This window comes from Vigna umbellata, chromosome 2 (genome assembly GCF_029865625.1).
Source record: "Vigna umbellata cultivar VRB3 chromosome 2, Vumbellata_1.0, whole genome shotgun sequence".
Lineage (NCBI taxonomy): Eukaryota > Viridiplantae > Streptophyta > Magnoliopsida > Fabales > Fabaceae > Vigna > Vigna umbellata.
This window is the reverse complement of record NC_142166.1, coordinates 50,004,956-50,032,821: the sequence shown is the minus strand read 5'-3', so window position 1 is coordinate 50,032,821 and position 27,866 is coordinate 50,004,956. Positions and strand designations below refer to the sequence as shown.

The 27,866-nt window shown below is 34.0% G+C and overlaps 2 protein-coding genes and 2 pseudogenes across 2 annotated transcripts; 2 read left to right on the top strand and 2 right to left on the bottom strand.

Annotated features, from left to right (window-relative positions):
- Nucleotides 1-2,703: 2,703 nt before the first annotated feature.
- Nucleotides 2,704-3,657, top strand: LOC124824488 (putative calcium-binding protein CML41 pseudogene; annotated as a pseudogene).
- Nucleotides 3,658-5,308: 1,651 nt separating this feature from the next.
- On the top strand, nucleotides 5,309-23,421 carry LOC124824498 (exocyst complex component SEC3A-like). Its single transcript, XM_047296925.2, has 25 exons — nucleotides 5,309-5,680; nucleotides 6,454-6,524; nucleotides 7,476-7,556; nucleotides 7,736-7,803; nucleotides 7,910-8,012; nucleotides 8,354-8,502; nucleotides 9,775-9,892; nucleotides 10,251-10,355; nucleotides 11,608-11,709; nucleotides 11,796-11,933; nucleotides 12,247-12,375; nucleotides 12,464-12,544; nucleotides 12,655-12,729; nucleotides 14,274-14,447; nucleotides 14,534-14,633; nucleotides 14,746-14,810; nucleotides 15,458-15,628; nucleotides 15,719-15,798; nucleotides 19,824-19,905; nucleotides 21,230-21,327; nucleotides 21,411-21,519; nucleotides 21,618-21,689; nucleotides 22,467-22,532; nucleotides 22,612-22,701; nucleotides 23,118-23,421. The coding sequence occupies exons 1-25, from the start codon at nucleotides 5,509-5,511 to the stop codon at nucleotides 23,226-23,228; spliced, it is 2,610 nt and encodes an 869-aa protein (XP_047152881.1). The 5' UTR covers nucleotides 5,309-5,508; the 3' UTR covers nucleotides 23,229-23,421.
- On the bottom strand, nucleotides 16,215-17,718 carry LOC148204211 (indole-3-acetic acid-induced protein ARG2 pseudogene; annotated as a pseudogene).
- Nucleotides 23,422-24,795: 1,374 nt separating the features above from the next.
- Nucleotides 24,796-27,136, bottom strand: LOC124824500 (tRNA-processing ribonuclease BN). The gene is made up of 5 exons (XM_047296927.2): nucleotides 26,977-27,136; nucleotides 26,831-26,903; nucleotides 26,301-26,666; nucleotides 25,194-25,534; nucleotides 24,796-25,106 (listed from the first exon to the last, which is right to left on the bottom strand). The coding sequence occupies exons 1-5, from the start codon at nucleotides 27,043-27,045 to the stop codon at nucleotides 24,888-24,890; spliced, it is 1,068 nt and encodes a 355-aa protein (XP_047152883.1). The 5' UTR covers nucleotides 27,046-27,136; the 3' UTR covers nucleotides 24,796-24,887.
- Nucleotides 27,137-27,866: the final 730 nt, after the last annotated feature.

Below are 27,866 nucleotides of genomic sequence, written 5' to 3'. Positions count from 1 at the left end.
AACGACCGGACGCACAACACAAACAAAAATTGATAAACAGGGTAAGCTTATGTAATTTAATTTATTCAATCACAACATACGACATTCATAACGAAACCAACAACGACCACATCATAATTCATACATTCAAAGCATGCAAAAACGACCACTTGACTCTAACTATCCGGACTGTATGAATCCTATGTAGCTACGACGTTCGTGCACCCGGGTGATGTAGTAACTGGGATACCCTCAACAGCTGCCACCCGAGGTTGATCCGTTCCGTCCAAGTTAATCTTATGGACTAGGACCTCCTGCCATTCCCACACGTGACTTACTCCTCCCTACATGAGAACGAGTAATCATGGAATATCAGGATGAACGCCCGCTAAGCTTTACCCATATTCATACTTTACCAATCAATAACCACTTTTTGAGATATTCCTCCCTGGAATACTCGTTCATAATCAACTATTTCATACACATCACATCTCAATTCTTCTCATACTTAATCATCCATACATTCAAATGAAAAGAGATCATACGCTCTTATCATAGACTAAGTTCGACTGGAATAACGCTTATTAGAAACTAACGAGACTGAGCGCTACTCATCTACTTCAATAAACAAACTCTTAAGAGTTCAATCGGACGTCACGAAGACTAGGCCGAGTACTAAGACTCTAGGCCGAACACCTTTTAAAGACCAACACTAATTTACACTAAATACTAATACTAATGAGAAACTATGGAGTAACGAACGCTATCTAGTTTGAATGAAGACTCTAATTCGAAGCACAATAATAATATATTAAAGAAAACAAGACCCAACGCTTGGTTTAAGACCGAGCCCTGTAGGAACCGAACACTATTGGACGAGCGCTGGTCCAAGACCAAATACTTATCAGGAACGAGCGCTACTGAGACTGAACGTTTGATCCAAGACCGATCACTAATAAACTCACATAAAGCTATTTAGGAAGTCTAAAGAAGGACTACACTTAAGCCGAACACTCATTATACATATCTATTATTATAACACGAACTCTACTAACGAAATTCCTTGTAGAAGAAGAACTTAATGTAGATGGACACTTAAAGAGGAACAAAATGGTTAATACGAACTCTCGGTAAAGTTTAACTAATCATATATAGTATTACAGGAAGACTCTTATACTCTATCCCCAAAACATGAGAACTCAGGTACGACCATGTACTCCCAAGAAAAACCGAATGCTCGCTAATGACGCTCGACCATACTATCACCTTTACTCAGACTACCACAGTTTGAATATCAATTCCTATCTCAACTCAATTCACAACATGCATCATTCATCCATCCACACGTTCAAACAAGCAGTACACACATATCTCATATTCATCAAATAATCAAATAATGTATCATGCAAACATGCCAACATTCAGACAAGAATTTAATCAAATTATATAAGTTTCCCTTACCTCGACACGTAACCGAATGCTCAACTATGCAGAATTAGAGCTCCCTACTACCAAAGATTAACGTCCGACGACCACGTTTTAGGAACACTGGACCACATAGAAAACCATAAACGCTCAGAATACTACTACCCACTCAGGCGACCAGAACTAGAGAGTTGCATGCGAGTCTAAACAAACGTGCTTAAAGAGAAAGAACTCACCAACTCAGAATCACAAACCGATCGGTTTAACTGGAAGCTCTTGAAGCCGGGAGTGTTCCAGCGGTGCCTGAGAGGTGATCGAAAGAAGAAATGGTAAGGTTTTCTTAGAGAGAAGGAGGAGATTTTCGAGAGAAGGAGGAGAAAAGAGCTTCAGCAGTTTGGAGAAGAAGAAAAACATGCAAAAAAGTGACACGTTATTTGAAATTTGGCCTTAAATACTGTCGTCACCCAAAACAAATGATCACTCTCATGCAGCCATCTGTTTTTCACTAACTGAAACGCTCACTCCCCTTCTTAACACTTGGATTCCACTTGGGGTTTTTGGATGCGTTTTAATGAGTTCTGAGAATTTTCTAAGCATATCTATAAAGGAACATAAGATCATTGTATAATACAGTAAATATGTGATGACAATCCATTTTTGGCATGTACAATATTTCATATATATATATATATATATATATATATATATATATATATATATATATATATATATATGTTTGTGTGAAGAGATAAATAATCTACAATTAAACTAAAATAGAACCGATATGTTTTTAGATTTTTAGTCAAAGATAAAAGAAAGAAATACACCATATTCTATGTTTTGCAATCAATAATTTGACCACAAGCAGGGTTTTAGATATTGTATTGTTAGTACCTGTGTAATACTTTGTAAGATATGTTAACTTTAAAATAGTCTAAATTAACCCATTTTATTCCAGTGAAATTTGGATAGTTTTTTTATCCTATATTTTAAATTCAAGTTTCTATTTATTTACATAATACTTTGTCCGAGGTTCAATATTTCTTTTAAAGAAATCAAGAAGTATAATTATTTTTTTTTTACTTTAGCAAAATATTTATAACTTTTTTACATTAGGTAAAAAGTAAAAGTCTAAACGATAAAAAATAATTAAATAAAAATAAAAATCTTCCAAAAGTAAGAGACAGTGAATTAAAAAAAGAAGATTTATAGTCAGCAGTTTGACATTTCAGTGAATCGACTTTCGTTCCCACTTTCTTGAACCCTTTCTTGGGTTCAGTTGGAAAATGCAAAGAAGTTAGAATTAATTAAAGAAGTTGCAGTGCAAGAAAGAAGTAAAGTGTCGTGGGCATAGCCAAAGGTCAGTCTCTTAGGCAATTTCCTTGCAATTACATCACCATTGTTCATTCCTTCGTACACTTCAAACTTCAAACTTCTTTTCCAATTTCACACCAGTTGCATCACCCAACTTGGGAGCCAATGCTCTTCGTATATAATCAATCAAACACCTCACAAACTCAACAAAACAAAACCCTTTGTAATCCTAATTCCAATAGCAAGAATCAAGAAGCTCAACGATCATGGCATCTCCCAAAGGGCTATTATTCTTCTACAAAAACTTGTTCAAGATGATAACCTTTCCATGTCTGACTACTCCCAGGCCCAAACCATTACCGGCACCTGCACCTCTTATTGGGCCTTCCGGCCCAAAAGACGATAAAGGGCTGAAAGACGTTTTCGATCACTTGGACGTTGACAAAGATGGGAAGATCTCCAGCAATGAACTAACGGATTACTTTGCGTCGGTTGGCGAGTCCGTGAGTCATAAAGTGGCGGAGAGAGTGATAAACGAGTTTGACTCGGACGGTGACGAGTTGCTGGATTTCGGTGACTTTGAAAAACTGATGAAGCAAGATGAGAGTAAGGAGGTGGAGGATGTTCTACGAAGCGCGTTCGAGATGTTCGAGGTTGAGAAAGGGTGTGGCTGCATAACGCCAAAGGGGTTGCAACAAATGTTGCGGCAACTGGGAGATGTCAAGTCGCATGATGAGTGCGTGGCCATGATTCGACCCTTCGATCTTGACGGCAATGGCTTCCTTGATTTTCACGAATTTCAGCAGATGATGTCCCCAACTTGATTCTCTTAGGATTGTTTTTACTCTCTCTCTTCAAACAATGTGTAAAATGAAAGTGAATGCTTTCTTGACGGAAGATAAAGAAAGAAACGCCGTTTCCTGTGTCGTTGTGCTACCACTTTGGTTGTTACGTTACTTCAACGACGATAATTTATTCCGTCCCAAATTAAATATAATATACTTATAATTAATTTATAACTTTTAATAAAATTAGGTAAGCCAATATACTTTGCTAATTAGTAGTGTCCTGAAGGATACAAATTAGCAGAACAAAACGTCGATAGAAACTTAGTTTATTGGAAATAATGATTTTTAATTTTATGCAAAAATGTTTTGCTAGGACACTTATTAACCGTTTGACTCATGAATTTGTAAGTTTATAATTTCATACTAAATTGAAATGACCGATATAATTTAGTGTCAAATTAGTTTCTAAATCTATAATTTAATATTTTTTTATAAATTTAAATTGTCTCCGATTTACATATTTAGATTCGTAATATTATTCATTCATAGTTATTTTTACTAAAAAGTATTTGCAAAATGAGTTCCAAAATATTGCTTTAGACATCTTGATAGAAAAACTAATTTTTAATTCTAAATATAATGATTAACATTTTTTATGTTTCTCTCACTATTAGATATTGAGAATTAGGCTACATAACTATAAATGACGATTGTATTTAAATATTTAAATTAATGGATATAAATTACGTGTCTCAAGTAATTTTCGTAATTCCTACCTATTAATTAACCTGTTTATATCTAATAATAGAGTAATTATTTTGAACAAATATATTTTTGTTACACTTTTTTAAGAACACTCGATTTTATACTTGTAATAACAATTCATTGTTTTGAGTGAAAAACAAAAAACAATACATTTTTATTCCTGTACATGTATGTTTAAGAATAAATAATCAGAACATGGTTTAACTTAACCTAATATATGTTTTTCCAACTTACTCGTTTTAACTTCTTTATACATAATCAGAAAAATAACATCTCTTCACTAACATGTATTAATTACAACCACGTAATTGTCATTACTTTTTCTATACGGTGTGGCTGTTTTCTTATTACGCAATATAAATGTGTACACACCACCTAACCAAAGTTGATGTTAGACAATTTGGATCATACATGCATTTTGCGAACGTATTTAATTTGTTTTCTTATACTATTTTCAATTAGCATCTACTATGATCAACAATTATAATTATAATTAAAAATACCATATTACTTTACTTTGTTTTTTGTTTTCAACCTTCTGCGAAGGATTTTAAAATAAATAAATGTTTCCATAATTAATTTCAAAATATTAAAAGAAACATAGTTAAAAAATTATTATATTTATAACTAAAAAGAAAATATAAAATTAATAATCAGACATAAAAGAAACTAAACATGTTGGTGTTTGGATTTTATCATTTTGTAACTAGGGATTACATCAGCAAAACGTCTTTGTCATTTTCAGTTCATTTATTTCAACACATATCCTTCTTTATATTTTACTAGTTTCAATGACTTATGTGTAAAGACTTATATAACCTACACTTCTTAAGTATTTAGATGCGAAATAACAATTCCTTTAATATTCTCTCTTCATAATTTGTACCCTCTAATTTAAAATAATAGGTTGTTTAACTTTATGAACATGTTTATTAAAATTATAGTTATGTTTATCTATTTATTTTTTTAACCTCAATTGTTGTATAAGGTGATGATCCCACGAGTAATTGAAAACGTGCAGAATTTTTAGGGAATGGACCACCACGAGTCGCATCGCCACGAATCGTTCGTAGCGCTTAAAAAGTGAAGCGACACGAGTCGCCACGGACGCAAGGAGAAAGCGCCAACGGAAAACCGTTTATGACATTTTGTTAGACTCAAAGCTAAAAATAATAACAGGCACACTCCCTCTTCGCACAAAGTTCTCACACGCTCCTGGTTTCAGATCGGAGAAGAAATGGCGAAATCGAGCGCCGACGATGCCGAGCTTCGGCGAGCGTGCCAGCTCGCAGTTGAGGGCACCAAGCACAAGGTCGTTCTCTGCATTCGGACCGTCAAGACTCACGGCACGTGGGCAAAATCTGCTAAGGTTCGCCAAATGGCTAAGCCTAGGGTTCTCGTTCTATGCAGTACGCGCTATTTCTCTCTCACTCTCTTCGCACTCTCTCTCTCTTTTCACATTTTTCGATCAACGCTGGAATAACTTTTCACACTCCTAGAACCTTCCTCACAACAAATACGTGAATCATTGAATCATGACGTGTGTTGCCAAGCGTGGTGTGTTTATGTTTCAAATTTAGCAGTTCTGCATTACGTGGCTGTCGCCAAAAACATTTAAAATGTAGTAGCTGGGCATTACGTGCTCGTTTCGTCTCGTTGATGATACCTCTCTAGATGTTTTTTTTTGGTTCTTATGTCTTATTGGCTGTTGTATTACAAGCCACTGAATATACTTTTTTACAAGTAACTATAAGAAAAAAAAAAAAAGGTTAAAATGAGTTGAGTTTGAAGGCTAAAATTAATTTATAGACTTAATTTTTGTAGAAACCTTTTCACCTAATTGTGTTAACTTATGGAGTACAGAATAATTTACTTCATAGGACTTCTTGTTTTGAATCCAGTTAGTTTGGCGGTTTCAGTTTCATGTTGACAGCAGGTGTGGATGTGATTAGAAACTAAAACTATGTATCCCTTTAGCAGGTGATTACTGACATTTTTACTTTTATAATGGCATAACTGGGAGGATTTAGCATTTTGAATACTTTAGCTCGTAGTGTATTCGTAACTGGTGATGTTATGGATAGGTGATTAATGTGGTCACTTCATCGTGTGTTACTGTGGTGATGGTTTGTTGAATTCTGTATTTGTTGCACTGTTGGTGACAAAATGTTAATTTTTTTAGCAAAAGCGAAAGGTCAGCGGACAAAAGCTTTTCTTCGAGTTTTAAAGTATTCAACAGGAGGGGTGCTTGAGGTAACGTCCTTTTCTCCCCAATTCTCTCCTTCACTGGTAGCTCAATAAGGTAAAAAGTCCTGCGTGTGGCTGACATTTTTGTTTTGGCCAAAATTTTATTTTTTTATGACCTAACTGAAATGATTTTTCCATCTTTTGCCATTTCTTCTACTTTCAACTGTAATGTATAAATCGTACCCTTGTTTAGTTTCATTCACCCTTGCTGCATCGGTTAGTTATCCCTTTCTTTATGTGTCAAATAATTGCACAACCTTAGTATAAACTAGTATGCCTCTTCAATCAGAAAAAGGTTGACGCTAACAGACCAACTACTTAGTATAGTCAGGACTTTTTGTTGGATATAGGGTGTGAACCTCATCTTATTAATCAGCTTTGTTAGGTTGAGACTGAAAGTTCACTTCTTAAGATGGTATGAGAGCCATTTGAAGCTTATCCTGACAAGATTTGTTGTTTGTTGAACCTATTGTTCCATCTACTATATGAAGATTTGTTGTTTGTTGAACCTATTGTTCCATCTACTATATGAAGATTTGTTGTTTGTTAGGCCTACAATGTGATTCTCTATAGGACCGTTATTGGATCAGTCATTAAAATTATAATTCCACGCTCGAGATGTATATGTTTTGGTATGAGGAGGATGTATTAAGATAAGATAGATTCACCGTATATACCATCTCATGATATTAGTACAAAAACATGATTTTATCTCTGTTCCCTAATGCATAAAAAACAATGTGATGTAGCATATTTATATTTAGCTACTCTTAAAATATAATCATTATTAATATGTGGAAAATTTCCACCTTTCCTTTGTTGGTAGAAAAAATAGATAAACTGAAGCCGACTAACTGCACAGTAAATGTTAGCACAGTCTCTTTCTTCCACCTTGAATTTGCCTTAACTGGAGGTTTAAACATATTTCTATTGACTACGAAACTTCTCGTGTTGCAGCCTGCTAAGTTATACAAGCTGAAGCACCTCTCAAAAATGGAAGTTGTAACAAATGACCCCAGTGGATGTACATTTACACTGGTAATATCCCATTCTTTCTTGCGGTCGTATCTTTCTGGTTCTGAATACAATGTTCCCAGTTTGTGGAACATAACCAAATCGGGATGCAGCCAGTTTGTATTATGAAGCTTCTTTCTAAATGCCTTTTGTATCTCTCTGTTATGTCTCTTTTTATTTGCTAATGCATATATTTCTTATAGGGGTTTGATAACCTTAGAAGCCAGAGCGTTGCTCCTGCACAGTGGACAATGCGCAATACGGATGACAGGTTATACCGTTAAATGTATAATTTAGGCATGTAGAGTTTGATCCTTTATCATTTTTCTGTCAGGAGAGTGATTTTTGGCTCACTACATCTGTTGCTCGTCTTATAGAAATCGCCTCCTCCTTTGTATCTTAAATATCTGCAAAGATGTCCTAGGTCGCTTACCGAAGGTTGTTGGTATTGATGTTGTGGAGATGGCTCTTTGGGCTAAGGTGAATAATGGTCTTCTATTCACTTAGTTCAAAGTTGATTTACTGCCTATACTGTCACGCTGCAATCATTATTTTGTATTAGATTATTCTTTACTTTATTTTGTATTAGATAATTACGTTACTTTATTTTGTATTAGATAATTACTTTACTTTTTAAACTAGTATAATTACTCTGTATTTATATTTACGGATAGAGTGCCCTGTCTCATCGGTGATCTATAAGTCCTTGATTTTAAGCTGATGGTGTAAACTTCGAAAAATAGTTACTCGGTGACTGATTTCTGTTAATTGTTACACACTATTGGTTTATCCGTTTATTTATTTCAAAAAATGTGAAATAGGAAAATACACCTGCAGTTTCCGCTCAAAGTAACCAACTCGATGGTGCTTCTATTGCATCTTCTGTGACTGAATCAGAATTGAAAGTCTATGTTGAAAAGGAACTTGTCTCCCAGGCAGAGGAAGAGGACATAGAGGCTCTTCTGGGAACGTAGGTGCTATCATTTTCTGTCTTAATTTGTATACGAGGTTAAATATCTTTGATGAATAACGATATAGTTCATGTCTTCTCTCTGCAAAGGGCTATTGCAATGTCATAGAAAGTATCTCTCTCTCTCTCTCTCTCTCTCTCTCTCTCTCTCTCTCTCTCTCTCTCTCTCTTCCCTTGCAAACTTATGTCCATATTTTGTGATTAATATTGATACAGGGAATTAATGTACTAGTAACAGCAAGATGAGACTTAGTTGGAAAACTTAGCTCTATGTATCTCACTTTACCTGCAGTGCAGGGTTTCAAAACCCACTAGAAGCACATTTTTGGCTAGGGCAAATTCAACACCCTGGCGGGATTAGTTTTCATAAAAGTTTAGGACAATCCTTGTGATGTTTACCCCCCAAGAAAATACCAAAGTACTAACATGATTGTTACATGTTAAAAAGTTCAAATGAAAGTATTTATTATGTTAGTGGGTACAAAGATACTTAGGTTATTCTTTTAGGAAAAGTGCTTTTGTTGGATGATATTTTCTTTTTTTATAAAAAGAAAAAAAAAAGAAAATTTCTTAAAATGCCAAGTACGTAACTCTCACCATACCAAAATATAAAAAGAGTTAAAAGGAGGCCTGTATGAAATTTGTACAAAAAAGGTAAGATATGATATTTGTCTTGCATAAAATGCCAAAATTTAGAGAGATAAAAGAAAACTAACACAAATACAATTTTTATTATTAAGCAGATTGCACCACATTACTTTGCACAAGAGATCCCTTGTTGTGAGGGAAGCCAAGAAAGGAGAAGGGCAAAACAAATCAAATTAAAGTGAGAAAAATACATATTGATCATTTATTAAAAAACAAAGATCACAGTAGTTTTTCAAAAAAGTTTTATAACTTTTAAGTGCTCAAATATTCACCATCTATATATAAATGCAACTTATTGTCAAATAAAAAGGATTCTCACAATATATCCTCAGACATATATATGCAATTTTGAAAAAGTTGGAGGAGAGGCATCGGTCTCCTTTGTCAAGATCTGCCCCTGGATGGACAGACCTACTTGTGTCAAAATGGGGGGCACGTGCCCCTACTTATTTCATTCTTTTAATATTATCAGTGTTAAGTTTTTATTTTAGCCTCATCAGTCACATTGCCCCTGTCATGTTAATCTGTATCAAACTTCTTTTGTTGAGTAAAATATGATATGTTTATCTTGTCTTCGCTATCCAAAATTTCTTGGTACGCAACATGTAGTCTTTGAATGTGCAGTTATATCATGGGTGTTGGTGAAGCAGAGGCATTTTCTGAAAGGTTAAAAAGAGAGCTCCAGGCTCTGGAAGCAGCAAATGTGCATGCCATTTTAGAAAGTGAACCTTTGATAGATGAGGTATAACTGTTCTTTAAGTTTATTTTTTTTTTTGCTGGTATAACCTTTAAATTATAGACTAAATAAACCATTTGTGTTACATCGAGCTATGATTACAATTATTTGAGACACCATACACTTTTGTTGTCTTCTTTATCGGGTAAATTAATTTGCTTAATTTTATCGCCCTCTTCGAACTTTAAAAACCTCGTTTTGATATTTTAAGCTCTTGTATTGTCACTTCAATCATTATAGTTGTTGTGATACACGGAAACGTCTGCTTAGTTCTACAAATCTTCATGTTGCTTAACATTATGAAGTAAAGATTATTTTAATATTTTTTATGAAGTTGTTCGCACTGATAATCTATGCTTTGCAGGTATTGCACGGGCTTGAGTCAGCAACAAATAGTCTGGAAGACATGAATGAATGGTTAGCCATGTTCAACGTAAAACTTCGACACATGAGGGAAGATATTGAATCAGTAAGTGCTCGTTCAAGCTGGGAGAATAATTTGCTTTGCAATTTACTTTGTGGTATTTATGTCAGTGTATTTACTGGAAACCATGTTTATCAAGCTATGTAACACAAATAGTGACATGGACATCGGACACAACATGAACAGAGACATTTTGACACGTGTAGTTTCCAGAACATAGGACATGAGAACACAAATCTATATACTAGATCATTATGAATTATTTAATTTAATAACCAATATTTATATATTCAAAATTATCTATAAACTGTCAAATATAATTATCTAAACATATTGTTACCTTATACAAAAATGAATATTCGACTACATTTTTCTCTATCTTGTTCTTTAACCTTCGAGGAGGCACGTAACATCTTCCCTGTAGTTAGGTCATGAAAGGTACAATGAGAAAAATGTTGGTGAACAATTCAAATCTTTTCTAAGCATGTGAATAGAAATAAGGATATTAGCCAAGCTATAGCATAGCTCAAGGAGTTACTGAAATATTATGAATGAAAATAATACTTTGACAACCCCATAATTAATTATGAAGATTCTATTAAGCTATTTGTGACAGCCCTTAAGGCATTGCCTACAATGACAGGAAAAAACACAAAAAAAAATGCCGCTTTATTGAGGAAAAGTTGGAGAGTGGACTCAAAACTACAATACGTGCCCCTTCAAAATCCTAGTCGAATCAAAGGGACTTCTTCCCACATAATGCTTTCAATATATTTCGAGCAAGTGGGACATGATACATCATTTGCCAGCTTAGTGCTCATAACTTAATAATGTGACTAGGATTACTTTCTAATTACTGTCTTACTATTATTATGTACAAATTTGTGGCCTAAAATCTCTTTGCTAGCATTTATTTTTCATATGCGTATTGTATCTACTGGCGTAAGTTAATAGAAAATAGAAAATAATATACAATTTCAGTTCTCTGTTCAAGTCAATGAAGTCCAACCTTTGGTGTGGTTGGAGCATCATTCTCACTTCTTTATGGAGATGTCTTTGAATGTGAAACTTATTTGGGATAAACACTAGGCATTTGGCTTCTGTTTGGTGTTAAATTTGTGGTTTTTTTAGGGTTTCTCTTAGAAATAGGCCGAGATTGGGCAACTTTGCTTCATTGATATTTCTGTTTGTATGAAGGGTCTCTTATCCACCCAACCTTTAGTAGCATCTCCATTTTGACTTAAAGAATTTCAATGAGCTTTTCTTATTTTGTCTCAATCCTTTTATGGTATCCCAGATTGAAACCCGCAATAACAAGTTGGAAATGCAAAATGTAAATAACAGATCTCTTATTGAAGAGCTTGATAAGCTTCTTGAGCAATTGAGTATCCCTTCAGAGGTATGGCTTACAGTGGTGAATTCCCATATTTTGAGTTTGATGAACTTTTAATGGCTTGGTAATCAATGATGTTTCGTTGGTTGTAGTATTCAGCATGTTTGACAGGAGATTCATTTGATGAAGCACAAATGCAGCAAAACATAGAAGCATGTGAGTGGTTGACAACTGCCATGCGTGGTCTAGAAGTGCCTAACATAGATCCTACTTATGCAAAAATGAGAGGAGTATGTTCCTTGCCTTACTTTTAATAATATTAAAGCAAGTTTTAATTATTTAGAAATAGGAAGTTCAGGCCCATGCCTTCATATTGTTTTGTTAATGTTAAATTAAATGAAGAAAATATATTGAAGGTGACAATTTTTATTTGCATTCATTAGTTGCTTCCATTTTGATTGGTATGGAAATTGTTTATTTTCAATGGTATGAGTTTTGGGCCTCAGTGAGAAAATAGGTATTTGCCATGGCCTGTTTGGAAAACATGTATAAGATCTAAAACTCATTTGGTTTAATGATTGTTTCTTTCTGCTATTTGTACAGGTTAAAGAGAAGCGAGGAGAACTTCAAATAATAAAGTCTACTTTTGTTGGGAAAGCTTCTGAGTACATGAGAAATTACTTTGCTACTTTTGTGGACTTTATGTTGAATGATAAAAATTACTTCTCTCAGGTATTTTCTGCATAAATTCATGATAAACTTTTGAAGTATTAGAAATTAGAATCATTCATTTGTCACTTTATTTGCATACTCTAATCAGCGAGGGCAGTTGAAAAGGCCAGATCATGCTGACTTGAGGTTCAAGTGTAGGACATATGCGCGCCTTCTTAAGCATTTAAAGGTTTAATAATGAATGATTTACACTTTCTGCTTGAAGTTCTCTTTTGTGTGTATATATTTACCAAGTTAATTTCTTTGTTTCTTCCTTATTAGTTTCCTGTAAACCTGCAGATTCTTGATAAGAATTGTTTGGGACCACTGAGAAAAGCCTATTGCAGTTCTCTAAACTTGCTTCTTCGAAAGGAGGTTTGAGATAACAACCTATTCACACTATATTGGTGTTATTTTTTTTTATTTCTTGGTCATCTGGTGGTAATATTATTGCCGTTACCAGGTCTTTTTGAATTGGGAAACAGTCATTATAGTTGAAATAAGGGAAAAACTGAAATGTATTTCTTGATAAAAATATATAAGTGCTGCTGTCATTATACAGGCTGAACCTAATAAAATCATGATTTTAAAATACTGGCAATAAGTGTCTCTCAACAATTGAAGGGGTCACTGCAAATATTGTTATATTTTGGAATAGTGCTGGTTGTATATTTACTCAAAGAATCTCAATCATTCTTGTTTTTTCAAGATCTGAAAACCACTATGTGGGAAGCTCCTTGATGAATACTTCAGCCAATTGAATTCTTGAAGGGAATCATGTAGGCAGTAGTTATAGGACCACTGTTTAGTTTCTCCTTGATGAAGTGTTGGTTTATCTTTATGTGTCTGGTTTTATTATCAATTGGCTTGTCTGTTTCCTCTTTAAGTTATATGTTGTTTTCCAGTACCTCATTTTTTCTTTCATGGCTCAATTCCAATTCTCATATTTTCTAAGGTTTCTCAACTTAAGAATTGTAGTAAATGTCAAAACCATGATTGTTCCATATGAACTTTAGGAAGTTTTATATTAACCTTGCTATATTTTTGTTCTGTATGCTTACACTATCTTGATATTAATACAAGGATTGTATATGTAGAAACAATCACATAATCAATGGAATTGGTCCCCTAGAATAAGTTTTATCTATTTTCTAAAATTGTCAACAGGTTGTTCACATATAAATCTTATGTATTTCATAAAATAATATATCATATATTATTCCTACACTTGAGAATAAAATCTATCAAATTTGACTGAATATTTCACATCATCCAGAGAAACCCATTTAATACGTAATATTAGGAAGCTTTCCCTATAGCTATACAAGGAAACTGTCTAATACACGAACATTCATTTAATATATTAGAACTATTCAAATCTGTCAATTAATGAAATAAAACACTTATTAATGGTTTTTCAGGTTGAAATAAAAGTCCTAACACAAAATTGTAAGACTTTTATTGCATCAATCGGAGGTATTAATGGTTATATTTTTTGGGTCCATCTCAGCAACTGTCTCAAAAACATATGCAAAGGACATGGTGGTTTTACCTTTATCATTACTTAACCTGATGCAGAGACGTGATGTCTTGGAATTATTCTGCAAATAATTGAACAGAACATCCTTAATTTTGATGTTGCTTCATCTTTGTTGTGACTCTTTTGGCCTTCACTTAAAGGAATTTTATGATCTGCAACAATTGTAAAATAAAATTGTTAAACTATGATTTGAATAGCATATCCTTGAACTTGAAGTGGCTTCATCTTTATCATGACTCTTTTGGATGTTCATGACCTGCTACAATTGACAAACTTTTGTTATAATTATTTTTTGATTTTTGGTTTATATATTCTGGTTTGTTATGCTTTGGTAAAATAGTGGGCATATGGAGCCTGAAGTTTTAAGATTCTTCTATAGGCCCGGGAATTTGCTAATGAACTTCGTGCTGGTGTGAAAACTTCTAAAACCCCCTCTGTTTGGCTTGAAGTCTTCACGGGATCCGGTCAAAATGTAAATCCTGCTGACACTGCAACAGTTTCTGAAGCATATGCAAAGATGCTCACGATTTTTATCCCACTCTTGGTGGATGAGGTGAAAGTTCTTAGGATTCTCCCTTCCACCGAACTTGTTAATATTTCATGTTTCAGATGTATAAATATTCATGGCCTGTGTTTTAGAGCTTGTTTTTTGCACACTTTATGTGCTTTGAAGTTCCTTCAGCTGTTGATGGTAATAAAACTACACACAATGATGAGGATGATGATGGTATTGCATCTGGTACATGTCTCACCTTTTTGAAGCATCCTTTCTGTTTTTCATAAACTACTATGATTTATTTTACTACGAGGTGATCAATTGTTCCATAATTTGGACATTTCTTCTGCCTCAGGTAAAATTGCTGTGGATCTTGCAGCTTTAAATGAATCACTTCAGGATTTGCTTGATGGAATTCAAGTACGTATGTAATAGAAAGAAATTCTTTCTTTGTTTTTTGTAATGAAAATTTAATTGTCTTGTTTTGTATCTTGTTTCTCTCTTAGTATAACTGTTAACTCATGTCAGAGGATCCAAATTCAAGAGAAAGTGGTGCAGCTTTTATGAAGTGGTAGACATTTTAGTCCCTATGCTAATCAAGGGTTAGTAAATTTAGTCTTGAAAGAAAGAAATTGTTCTCAAGGTTATTGAATATTCAACCGTCCTTATGCAACATGAGTTAGCTCTATTCGAAATGTTGATTGTGGCACAAGAAATACTACATAAGATGTATGGATGAGAATAGATGGTAGAAGAAGAGGACTATCTTTCTAGAACCTAAAAGAAGCTGCGTCTGCATCTTGTGAGACATCAATTAATAACCCATGGATTGAAAACTAAACTTCAGGAGCAATTTCTTTCAGGACAAAAGTGGTTGATGGCTAATTTTTCAGAGACCAAAACAATTACTCACAGTTGCAGCATTTGATATTTTATCTCTTATAAGCTGAACATTGCATATATCATATTATGTCTATAATTGATAAATATATGGTTCCATATAATTGAACAATTTGTAAAGAGTTTCCAGAATTGCTCTAAAGATGCTATAATTTCTCTGATTTTAGGAAGACTTCGGTTCTGTTGTGGACTGGGCATACAAGATTGATCCTTTGTGCTGCATATCAATGCATGGAACTACAGAGCGCTATCTCTCGGGTCAGAAAGCTGATGCAGCAGGATATGTACGGGTTTTGCTTGATGACTTAGAGGCTCGCATATCCTTTCAGTTCGGTCGAGTATGTGACTAGATTAATAAAGAGTTGCCACTGCATTTAGACGATTGAGATGCTAACCCAATTCATACAATTGGATTTTTTTTTTTCCAGTTTGTGGACGATGCTTGCCATCAAATTGAAAGAAATGAGCGCAATGCTCGCCAAACAGGTGTCCTACCATACATTCCTAGGTGAGAGGACCTTTGGTGTTAACTTTTTCTCTCATCTCTTAAGACAATCGAAATTTTTCTTTTTCTAGAATAAAGCCTGCATATTTTGTCCTTTATCACTTTTTTTTCCTCACTTTTTCTGCATTGGGCCTGACTACAATTACTTTTACAAAATTGGTAGTCATCATTTTCTTTAGAAAAATGTTTGGGAGTTACTCTCTCCACCACCACACACTACTCCCTGCACCTCTCCATTCCTATTTTGCCCTTTAATAAACGGATGTCAACATCCATGAACGGATAACGACATCCGCCGTTTTTCCTTCTATGAATGTTGACATCCGTTATATTAACACTTATATTGAAAAGAAATAATTCTTGAGGGCTTAATTGATCCTCTCATAATCTTCTATTTATAAAAATAAATTGATACAAGAGTACATGATAATTAGGGTAACTTAGACACAATATAATCATGATAAATAGGGTAACCTAGACACAATATAATCATGATAAATAGGGTAACCTAGACACAATATAATCATGATATATAGGGTAACCCTAGACACAATATAATTATGATAAATAGGATAAATATTCTAATATTAACATCCGTGTAACCACATGTAGTGCCGCAGCCCATACGTGCCCCAGCCCACGGACATACGCCGCTTGAAAGAGAAAGCAGTCTGAAAAATATAAAATGATATAAGATTACAAAATATTTCAATTCTAATAAACTCCTGTTATTAGTGATTATGAGGATTTCTAAAACTAAAACTAACAAAAACACTTGATCGAACTGAAAATCTACGTAGAAGAAAAAAAACATAAAAAATTTAGAGATTACGCAGATGGTTTGTTGGACTTTTTTGGCAAAAACTTAGCACGCAATTCAGCAGCGTCAATGTCATTGATGTTAAGGGGTATGTAGAAGCCAGTTAGAGGATCTGGAATCCACTAGTTGTTCTCATTCGACACTTTCTCTTCTTCCTCTGACTTTGGTCGCATTTTGCTGTTACTCATGGAATCTGCAACTTTTGATACAATAGCGTAACCATGTCTGATGGTGATGTAGTTTGAAATTTCTGCCATAGCAAAAGAAGAGAAAAGTTTAACAGTGGTGAAAGATGGAGCCATTGATGGTGTTGAAAAATCTTCAACGTGAAAGTAAATCTCCCACGATATATTATCGCAACAGAGGAACAAGGAACAAAAAGCTCTCTCTCTAATTTGTACACAAGAAGATTTCAAAAGTTTACCAGTTGATAACAGATCTATTAAGGGAATGGTGAAAAATTCTAGTTAACAATATCACAAGCTATTTGTCAACAAAGAAGAACAACAATCTTTCATTACACTCGTAGTTGTGTACATGATCCAAACTTTCGGTGCCAATAAAATTGTTTTCCAAAACAAGGTCATATAATTACAATGATGGTTGCAAAGCAGAGAAGCAAATCAAGTACCCAACTCTGGCATTCAACTCAAACGGGTCAAATTTCAAGTTCTGTTCCCATCATCAACCGACGCCGTAAACAACTCGTTTTAAAGACTCAATTTTTTCACCATGTACTCAGAAAATTCTTCAACCCAACCTTAATCACGCACAGAGAGAACTCGTTTCGTTCTTGAACCAGACCCTCCACTTTCCCACACCCCTTCTTGTGATTCCTCCTGTGCTCGAGTGTGGTAAAAGCCATAACGTGATGCCGAGGTGCCCACAAGGGAAAATTCGAAATTTTGATACCTGCATAGCTTAAAGTGAAGCATCTAATCGGAGATAGCATGGTCGTGCCAGAGGAGCATGGCTATGCAGCGTCCGGTCGCGGCGGTGAACGTTCATGTGGCCACCGAGAGCTTGGGCGGAGCGGAACTTCCCTCTGCAATATGTGCATATGTAGGAACGTGGAGGTGTAGGGGTAGGGGTGTAGAGAGATTTATGGTTTTAAACGAGTGAACAAAATTAAATTGACGTAGGGTATTTTTGGAATAAAAAAATAATGGAAAGGTGTAGAGAGCATTTGGAGTGGTGAAGGGAGCAACTCTCAAAATGTTTTTAGATTGTAGAATTTACAAGAATGAAAAGTTTTTTTATATAAGAGTACAATAAGTAATTATGGAGGTGCAGGAAGAAATTGTTTTGTCCAACTTATTTGTATATGGTGAGAGTTGCTCCCTCCACCACCCCAAGTACTTCCTACACCTTCCTATAATTTCTTTTATTCAAAAAATATCCTTTGTTAATTTAACTTTATTTATCTTTTTTAAAACCTTAAATCTCTCTGAATCCCTGCACCTCCACACGCTCTTACATCTGCACATACTACATGAAGTTCTGCTACCCCTTGTTGGACGGATGTCAACATCCGTGACGACATCCATGACGGATGTCAACATCCATGACGGATGTCAACATCCATGACGGATGTCAACATCCATGACGGATGTCAACATCCATGACGGATGTCAACATCCGTGGGCTGCAAAACTACCCATCCAATCGTGTGTAATAATCATAGACTTTCATTTGTATGATAGGTGGGGAAGTGCTACCTAAAGTTGTGTGTGTGTTTGCAAAAGGTTCATATGGCTGTAAATGTGTCTACAGATTAGAAACACTGTTTCACAGTGCTTAGGCCATTCAAACTTTAAGATGGAGAGATTTTTAATTTCAAAATTTAATTACTAAATTTTAGTTTTTTGATTCAAAAAGCTTATTAAGAAGCTCTGGAAATTTGAGATTTAATAATATGTTAAGACATATTATTATTAACCATAGAATTGCATCATTAGAGTTCTATGTGGACTGCAGACTATACTACAACAAAATTTCTCTTCCTTTGTTGCATTACACGTACAAACCTTAATTACTTTCTTTTCTATATGCTAATCATATTCCTGTTTCTTTTCTATGTCCCATCAATCTAATCTAGCTCTATAATTAAACTTTTATGCTCCTGTACAAATTAACTACTTAATTATTTGTTAGTAGTTATCTACACACATGCATATGCTTCACCAGAAAAGCACAAAATGGGTGGCTTCTCACTCTCATACCTGTAATTCTGTCATCAGAGAAAAGCAAGAACTCCCTTCAACTTTGAGATGGGTAGTTTTGCAGCCTATAGATGTTAACATCCGTCCAACAAGCGAAAGTGTAGGGATGAAGGGAGATTTAGATTTTAAAAAAAAAAAAAATTAATATAGGATAATTTTGAAATAAAAAAATTTGTGGAGAGGTGTAGGGAACATTTGAGGTGGTGGAGGAAGCAACTCTCGTATATGGTGGCCATGATAAAGTTGGTGAAAGTAGACACATCAGCTTTAGGAGTCGCCATCGGTTAGCCACGAAGTGAAAAACAGTCAAACAATGTGGAAAATAGTCAAACAGAGGGCAACCAGCCAAACAGTGTAAGAATGGAAGAAGGTCCAAAAGTCCAAAACCAACTCAACAGGCCGAGTCTGGTTGCAAAGACATTTGCTGGAAAGCTCATTAGAAGTCATCGACAATGAAGAGTATTATCGGAGGTGAACAATAGTGACGACGAGCAAAGAAACAAACAGAAAAAAAAGTACAGTTTCTGAAAAATTTACACCTATTAGCAGTGGGTCCACCGGGAAAAGCATGGATTGGGGTTCCCTTCTCGTAGGCTCTTGATACCATGTTCAAAAGAGAGAAATCGAGAAGACATGACGAATTCCGTATGTTTAGACCACAACGTAGCTATTCAATTTATACAGGGGAGAAAACAAATTATAGAATATTCAGTTACCCTATTTAAGACTAATAACATAATTGGAGAATCAATCTAATTGATCCCGATATCATAAGTTTATATACATAGAATTCTAACATGTCTTCAAGATTCTAACAAGGTTCTCTAAATTGCATGATGTTTCAAAAGAATGTTTTTGAAATTTTTAAGGTGACTCCGATTCTAGTTTGGTGTATGGCCTCACTGTTTACTTTTCAGTCTGTGTTTAAAATATCATGTCTATCTTCATGTCTAGTGTTTAGTAATGTGTCGCTTGTTTGCATATAGATTTGCAGCCCTTGCAACACGGATGGAACAGTTTGTTGCAGGACAGTCGAGGGATTTGGTTGACCAAGCATACACAAAATTTGTAAGTGATTCTTTTTCAGAACTGTTTTGTTTTGTGTTGTCTCATCCCATATTTGGTTGGCTGTCTCCAAATTCATAATACTTGTAAAAAACATGATTTGTCAAGGCTGAGTGTAGCAAGTAACAACTTTCTCCTTCAAAGGTCTCTTCTTCATGTTGCTTCATCTGAGTTAGAGTAGGAGTAACTCTTAAAGGTGGACTTTCTGGTCATGATCCAGAAAACTCCCATTTCATTTCTTTTATGGTAGGATTAACTCAATGTGGAACTTTCTGGTCTTGATCCAGATTCACTCATAAGCCATTGAGTTCACACATGATCTGATTTAAACGATCATACACAACAAATTTCCCAGAAAAATTAGGTATAGAATAGGCATTGCTTCTTGAAGCCATCTGATCACTGACTAGGGTTTACATTCAATTTTTTTCAAACCTACAGCTTATAAGGACACAACTCTAGACACCAATGTTAAAGGAACACAACCTAAATCAGTGTTATCAAAATCGGACAGGTCATACACTCAGTTGGGTTATTAGATCGATGGTTTAGTGGTTGAACAAGTGGATCACTGTTTGAATCAAATGAACATATTTATATTTAGATATTAAATTATGTAAAAATGTATATTTAAGTTAAAATTTTCAATATAAACTAAAATCTTGCTTTAGTCTAGTGGTTTTTCTTCCTATATCTTCTTCGAAACGGTAGCTGGTAGTGTCAGATGTCCAACAACATCAAATAAAACCTAGTTTATTTGATCCAATTAACTTTGATTTACGTCAGTTGATGTTATTACTGGTTAAGCATAGTTTAATAACATTTGCCTAAACCATTAACAATTACAACAATTTTTATTTCTGCTGCAAAATCCATACTGTACATTATACTTCTCATTTATATGCATGTGAAATATAAAGGGAATCACAGCCATACATGCTATCAGAAAAAAGGACATGTACACGTTGATTTCAGATGTACAAATTACCAATTAAAATAAGCAAACATATTACATCAGTAAAGAAGTATTTTAGAAAAGTTTTACAGGTTTAACATTACCTTGCCTAGACAGCCAATAATTTTGTTTTTCTGTGCATATATTCATGATTTTCTTTAAACAATGATGCATCCCAGTGAATGGAGAATTGATAGTCTTAGGTCATCTGCCTATGTTGATGGATACTACTGTGATTTCAATTGTCTACTGCTTAGCCCTTTTGTTTGCTATCCAAGTATTAAATCATAATTTTTTTGTATTTCATCTTGTCTTTTTTTTTCAACATGTGACCAATATTGTCATGTTTACTGGGGAATTGTTGCTTGACAGGTCAGCATAATGTTTGTAACTTTAGAAAAAAATGCACAAGCAGATCCGAAGTATGCAGATATTTTTCTCATAGAAAACTATGCCGCATTTCAGAATAGGTAACGTTTATGCATCACCCTGCTAAATAGAGGCTGTTTCAATCGTCCATATTTCGACTTATGATTTTGTTCCTTTTTCTCAGTTTGTATGACCTTGCAAATGTTGTGCCCACTTTAGCGAAGTTTTATCATCAAGCTAGTGAAGCCTACGAGCAAGCTTGTACACGCCATATTAGTGTGATTATCTACTATGTAAGTATTTTATTCTCTATTTGTCTTTTTTATCAACCGTACTTGAACTAATAGGCTATATAAGATCTTTACTCATTATGCTTTTCTGCCTTGGACAGCAATTTGAACGCCTTTTCCAGTTTGCTCGAAAGATCGAGGACTTAATATTGAATAATGTTGCACCTGAAGAGGTCTGTTTCGGTATAATTAAGTTTGTTAATGTTCATACACTCTTGCCTTACAGAAATTCGTATAATTCGATTTATTTTACTGAACTATTGATTGCAACATATCTCCACATTGATTGAACTAAACACTGCAGATCTAGTCTAAAATTCTTTTCTTGGCATCATATGTTATAAGCTATAACCAACACAAGATGTATAGATTTTTATTTTGGATTTCCTTACAGTTTTAATGGCATGAAATAGTTTTTGTGAGAGCACAAGAAAGTAATATTCTATATTCTCCCTCATTCATTCTCTCTCATCTCTTCCTACACATCTGGGTTCTTCAAAACCTGATCGTTTGTAACACTTCTCACGGAAATATTATACAAAATAGCATTGTTGATCTTACAACTTATATCAGTCTAAAATTGTGATAGAGTCAGCAGTACAGACACATTTATAGAGCTATTAATGACACGATAATTCTAATTTCTAATTTGTTCAACCAAAATTAGGTACTCTAATTATATACAATGACTGGCTATGATCTCTATTCCTAATATATATACAGTAGACAATTAAGAAACAATATAGCAATGAATGCCATTTAATCCTAGTTCTTGTATGTGCAATTTTTTTATGGAAAGAAAAATACACGATGAGACTTTCTAATAAATACATTTTGTGTAATAAATAGAATTAACTTTGTGAGAATTGTTGTCATTGTAAGCATAATGTTTGGGACATTTGAATTTGGTTTTCAAAGAGCATTTCTAACATTAAGAATTTGGCTGTCAGATTCCTTTCCAAGTTGGGCTGTCAAAAGCGGATCTACGGAAGACGTTAAAGTCTAGTTTATCCGGGGTAAGGGTGTGTGCCTTTTTTTTCTTTGAATACTTTCGTAAGCGACATAATTACATCATGGATTGTGTTGGGTTTATAGGTGGACAAGTCCATTGCTGCCATGTATAAGAAATTGCAGAAAAACTTGACTTCCGAGGAACTCTTACCTTCCTTATGGGATAAATGCAAGGTACGCTGTACTCAACCTTTGAAAATGAGCATAAGGATTACAGAATCTTTTTTGTATTGAATGTTCAGACCTTTAACTGCTTCAGCTCCAACATACTCTGTCTTTAGTAAAATAGTCTTTAACGATGTCTTTAGTAAGTTTTGGCATTATGCTATAGTAACGGTATAGTCTTAAAATTTCACTAACGCGGCTTATAAGTTTTTAAGAATGATTTTTATGTTATTTACTTCTGCAGTGGATAAACTGTTAAAAATTAGTTAAAATAGATAGTGGCTGACTTTGTATAACAGTATGTTGCATTATTATTTTTTATAAGCTGTATTTTATTAGTCCAAACTATTGTGGAAGGGAGGTCGGAGTAGTAACGCAAATGCTTAGGACAAATTCTGATTATTGTTTCCCCAAAACTATGACAGAAGGACTTTCTTGATAAGTACGAAACTTTTGTCCAACTTGTTGCCAAGATATACCCAGCTGAGTCAGTCCCTTCTGTGGGGGAGTTGCGAGACCTTCTAGCTTCCATGTAAATCTTTATTTATACACATTCTATCATTTTTCCATTTTTTTTTTGGCCTGTAATCACATAATTGGATTTACTTGACCATAATGCATCCTGAAAGGAATGCGGTCAATATTTAGCTCATGTTTAATTTTCATATTTTTATTACTGTTGTTATGTCATGAACTGCATAATTTTAAAATGTTTATAATAAGTTTTTACAATAACCATTTCCAAAATTATACTATTTAAGATTATTTCAGAGAATTCACAGTAGGTAAACAAGTGACCTAGAAACACTGTTTAAGAAATTTAAAAGGATATTTTATGCATAAAAGTACATTTTTTTATATTTTTTTAAGATGCTTAAATAAAAAATATAGCTTGTGGAACTTTTCAATGAATTATATTTAGTCATGTTCTTCATTAATGTGTTCCAAGTTGCCACATCAATTCGGCGCCATGAAAATCCAAAACCACCTTTTGATGCTTACAATAGCAGTGTCTTCTCGAGTTTAAATAGTTGAGCGGTGCACTGAAATGCTCTTCTACTAATTTAGGTTTTTTTAGTCGTTCAATTTTTATTTCAGTTCGTGAAAATTGAGTTTTTTTTTTTCATAGATCTTAAGAATACTTGTAAACAAGACCCAACAGATTAACAAAACCCATTATAGTATATTAAAATTGATTTAATTCATTATGGTCAGTTGTTGAAAGTATGATTCTTTCCAATCATGTCTTGGATAGTTGAGTACCAAATTCTGTGAGAAACCAATCACCATGAACTAGTATGTTTTCATTAAATAGCATTTATTACATGAGGTTGAAACGTTTTATTTGAAATTTATATTTAAATAAATTTCTCTATAGGCAATTTTACAAACAATAATTACAATAAAATTAGCTTATAAATAAAATTAAAAATTGTTTTTTAATTAAGTTACATCAAATAATCTCTACATTATATATAAATTAATTTTAGTTTATTCAGAAACTGATTTCTTTTAAAAATACTCATACAAAATTTATCAAATTTCCAAACTTATCTTTTTGTTAAAAACCTGTGAACTTGTACCTTTAAATAGATTTAAGAATTCTGCAAAAAAAATAATTAAAAGTAGTATCCTTAACAAATTGAAAAAATAATTCTATAATTTAGTATTATTAAAATGAATTTTTAACATGTGAGTAAAAAATGGAAAAGATGTTGAACAATCAAGTGGATAAATTTGATTGAAAAAAGAAAACAGTTAATTCGATGGAGATTTATTATTCGAATTTTGTGGATTAGTAATCACAGGATGAAAAGCTGGATCATAATCAATTAATAACTTTGAGACTATTGTTGAGGATCTGTCTCAAACTTGCAAGAAAAGTCGTAATTGTTGGATGGAGTACAACTTTTTATCCTTACTAATATCAGATGAACTCTTTTCGTTTCTTCTCTTTTCAAATTCTTTTTTAAGCCAATTCAGGCCTTTTGTCTTGAAAGTGCTAAATTTGATTCGGTAATTTTCGAGTTCTTATTGATAGGAAAACCTGAGAAATAAAAAATGAAAGATTAAGCGAGAAGATTTTCTTAATGAAGAGCCTCCTGCACTAAAAGTTCATCAAATAATAATGTAGCCGAGTCTTTCAAATACATTACGCAAATATATACAACACTCTTCCATTATCCAAGCTAAACTCAGTAATGATCTGCTACAGGTCTAGAGGGAAATAGCCTCAAAAGAAACGTCATCAATGACCAAAGGCACACAAGCCCCAGTAATTGAAAAGAGATCATCAATGCGAACAAACCTCCAGTTTGTTCTATCAATTCTGGGCTCGCAGGAAGCTCCTTCAAAGATAACAACAACTTCTCAGCAAAATTAGCAGCTTTTGTAAGCTGATGCAGTCTGTATACCTGGCAAAACCATTCAGAATGTCATAAAACTAATTAGAAGTAAAGCAGCATTAAGATCTTAAATAATCTGAAAGAAAGAAGAAAAACCTCAAATATAGCAGGAACTAGTGGCCAGCAAGCTGACCCACGATTGTCCAAAACTTTCTCAAATGCAAATTGTACAACAGAGCCAAATAAAAAAGGAGTTACAGCAACAATTCCTGCCATGCGAAGTGATGACCAGGTTGCAAACAGAAGAACAACAGGAACAATAATCCTCAAACCCATTGTTAAAAAGGCGGAGAATAAGTATCCTCTGAGGCCGGTGATAAGACCCCATCTTTTGGAGCTGTACTGCAAATAAGGCCTCTGGACACGATCAGTCACATACAAAAATGTCGCTAGTCCAACGTAGAACAGGGCATCGTGGGTGAACAAACTCACAGCATCTGCATTTTATTGGTAATAGAAATGTTGATAAGAGATGCATCTCCTCCGCATTTACAAGGTTCTTACAAACAATATTATGAGAATTACAAAATTCCATCCAGACTTTTTAATAGTAAATCCAACTTCGTAGTCCAAAGATAATGCTCAGCAGTACACCGTTCATTAGAACTGAATTTGTTGACCTTTTGAAAGAAGATGTTTAAACAGATCTTGACAAAGTTAATGAGATTTTGAAGTTTGGACATAATAAAGCAAGAAACCTTAGCAATGCAACATAATGCAGCAAGAAACCTTAGCAATGCAACATAATGCAGCAAGAAACCTTAGCAATGCAACATAATGCAGCAAGAAACCTTAGCAATGCAACATAATGCACCGAGAAACCTTAGCAATGCAACATAATGCACCGAGAAACCTTAGCAATGCAACATAATGCAGCAAGAAACCTTAGCAATGCAACATAATGCAGCAAGAAACCTTAGCAATGCAACATAATGCAGCAAGAAACCTTACAATGCAACATAATGCAGCAAGAAACCTTAGCAATGCAACATAATGAAGCAAGAAACCTTAGCAATGCAACATAATGCAGGCAAAGTAGACGGGTCGTATAGCAAGTATAAACAACAACAGCCATCCTATTTTTTGGTAGTTTTCAAGCAGTTTGGCTAATATGGTGCAAAGAACACATCCCATTTCAAAAAACAAGCGGTAAAAGGTCAAAATCCAAAGACAGTGAGAGAAAGCACAAAGTTCTACCAATACCTATTAAAATCGTATCATTAAGAAAAGCCTCCACCACATTGTCAACGAAGAACTGTGGCATAATCAAAGATGCTATGAACGCCGCAGGAGCTAAGACCCATAAGTAAGAGCCACCCTTTTCTTCGAAGGGGGCAGATTCCGATTTCCCTTCTTCTACCGATTGGTGTGTCAACCCACAAAAAGAGACAGAACCTGGTTTACCATGAAACGGTTCTACCCCGTTAAACGTACTAACGGGCACACTAGAACTTTTGTTTGGATGAACTTCCAAGCCTCCATTTAAACTGGAATCAGAAGCATGAACAAGAAGTCTCTGGAATTTGTTCAATCCCAATGCTGGAGGTTCCCTAATCACCCATTTCAAACCTGAAATAAAAATTTGAAATTGTTCATATGTTTTGGTGTCAAAAGAGACCCAATATACTACAACCAACAAATTCAATCTTTTTTTTTTCTTTTCTAATTTCTAGTGTTATTCAGAACCCACAGACACAGTACACACACAATGAGTGGGGGCAGAAAAAACGTACATTTTGAACCATTTCCAAACCGAAATGTTTGCCTTTGATTAGAGAATGAAGCGTGGGTTGCGAACGGTGGTGACTGCGAGTGACATAGAAGAATTAGAACGGTAACATAGAAATTGATTGGGATGAATAGGTTTAGGTTTACTCACAGATAGTGTCCGATGATTGGAATGAATGGGTTGATAAGGAAGAGCGCAACAAAGGGTTTGAAGTTCCATTCTTAGGGTTTTAGAGCAGTGGGCTAACCATGTTATCCTCTGTTTCCAAAACCCGTTATCATTCTATTCCCTCAGCTACACACTTTTTTTGTATATACCAAACAGCACTCACATTTTAATTTTAGAAATGTAAATATAATCATGTTTTTAAATTTCAAATAATCTATACAAATATTTTATATTTGTACAGACTTATTGAAAAAATATATCTTTGTAATTTTAAAAACACTTAAGAAGTGTTAATGAAATTTACTCAATTTTAAACCAGTAGGATGCGCACTTTCTTCTTCTTCTTCTATCTGACGTATTAAGGAAATTTATTTAATATCACATTAATCATTTCTCATTTGGAGAATTTATTCAGAATAAAACAATATACACGTAAACTGAAATTGAAAATCTAACTTACAAATTTTAAATACGAAATCACTTTTCTTAAGAAATAAATAATTTATGCTAACCACTTAAATTAAATTAATTGTAACTAAGATAAAAGAAATTTGTATTTTTTTTATTTTGAATCCTTATTAGACTTTATAATTGGTTTTTTAACACATTGGATTGAAATTTATATTTGTTTTGTATAATTTTTTTAACACATTTGGATTCCACTTTATATTTATATTTATTAATATTTGAACACACAAGAATTAATCATTTCGAAATCTAAATATTTTGTTCAATGAGAATTCTTCTCCCATTATTCGTTAGAATTTTTATATTTTGTATTTGAATTTTCAATACAAAAAGGTAAATTTTCTCCTCTTGATCGATCTTATTTAAATGCCATCAAGATAAATTGAAGCTTTTTCTAGTGTTTT

Bases quoted from the DNA above. Each gene is read 5' to 3' on its own strand.
- LOC124824498 (XM_047296925.2), top strand. From the start codon at position 5,509: ATGGCGAAATCGAGCGCCGACGATGCCGAGCTTCGGCGAGCGTGCCAG. The intron at 7,804-7,909 runs GTTATACCGTTA...CTCGTCTTATAG, and splicing joins ATGCGCAATACGGATGACAG to AAATCGCCTCCTCCTTTGTA. The intron at 15,799-19,823 runs GTGAGAGGACCT...GTTTGCATATAG, and splicing joins GTCCTACCATACATTCCTAG to ATTTGCAGCCCTTGCAACAC.
- LOC124824500 (XM_047296927.2), bottom strand. From the start codon at position 27,045: ATGGAACTTCAAACCCTTTGTTGCGCTCTTCCTTATCAACCCATTCAT. The intron at 26,667-26,830 runs GTACGTTTTTTC...TTTTTATTTCAG, and splicing joins GTTTGGAAATGGTTCAAAAT to GTTTGAAATGGGTGATTAGG. The intron at 25,535-26,300 runs GTATTGGTAGAA...AATAAAATGCAG, and splicing joins TAATGATACGATTTTAATAG to ATGCTGTGAGTTTGTTCACC.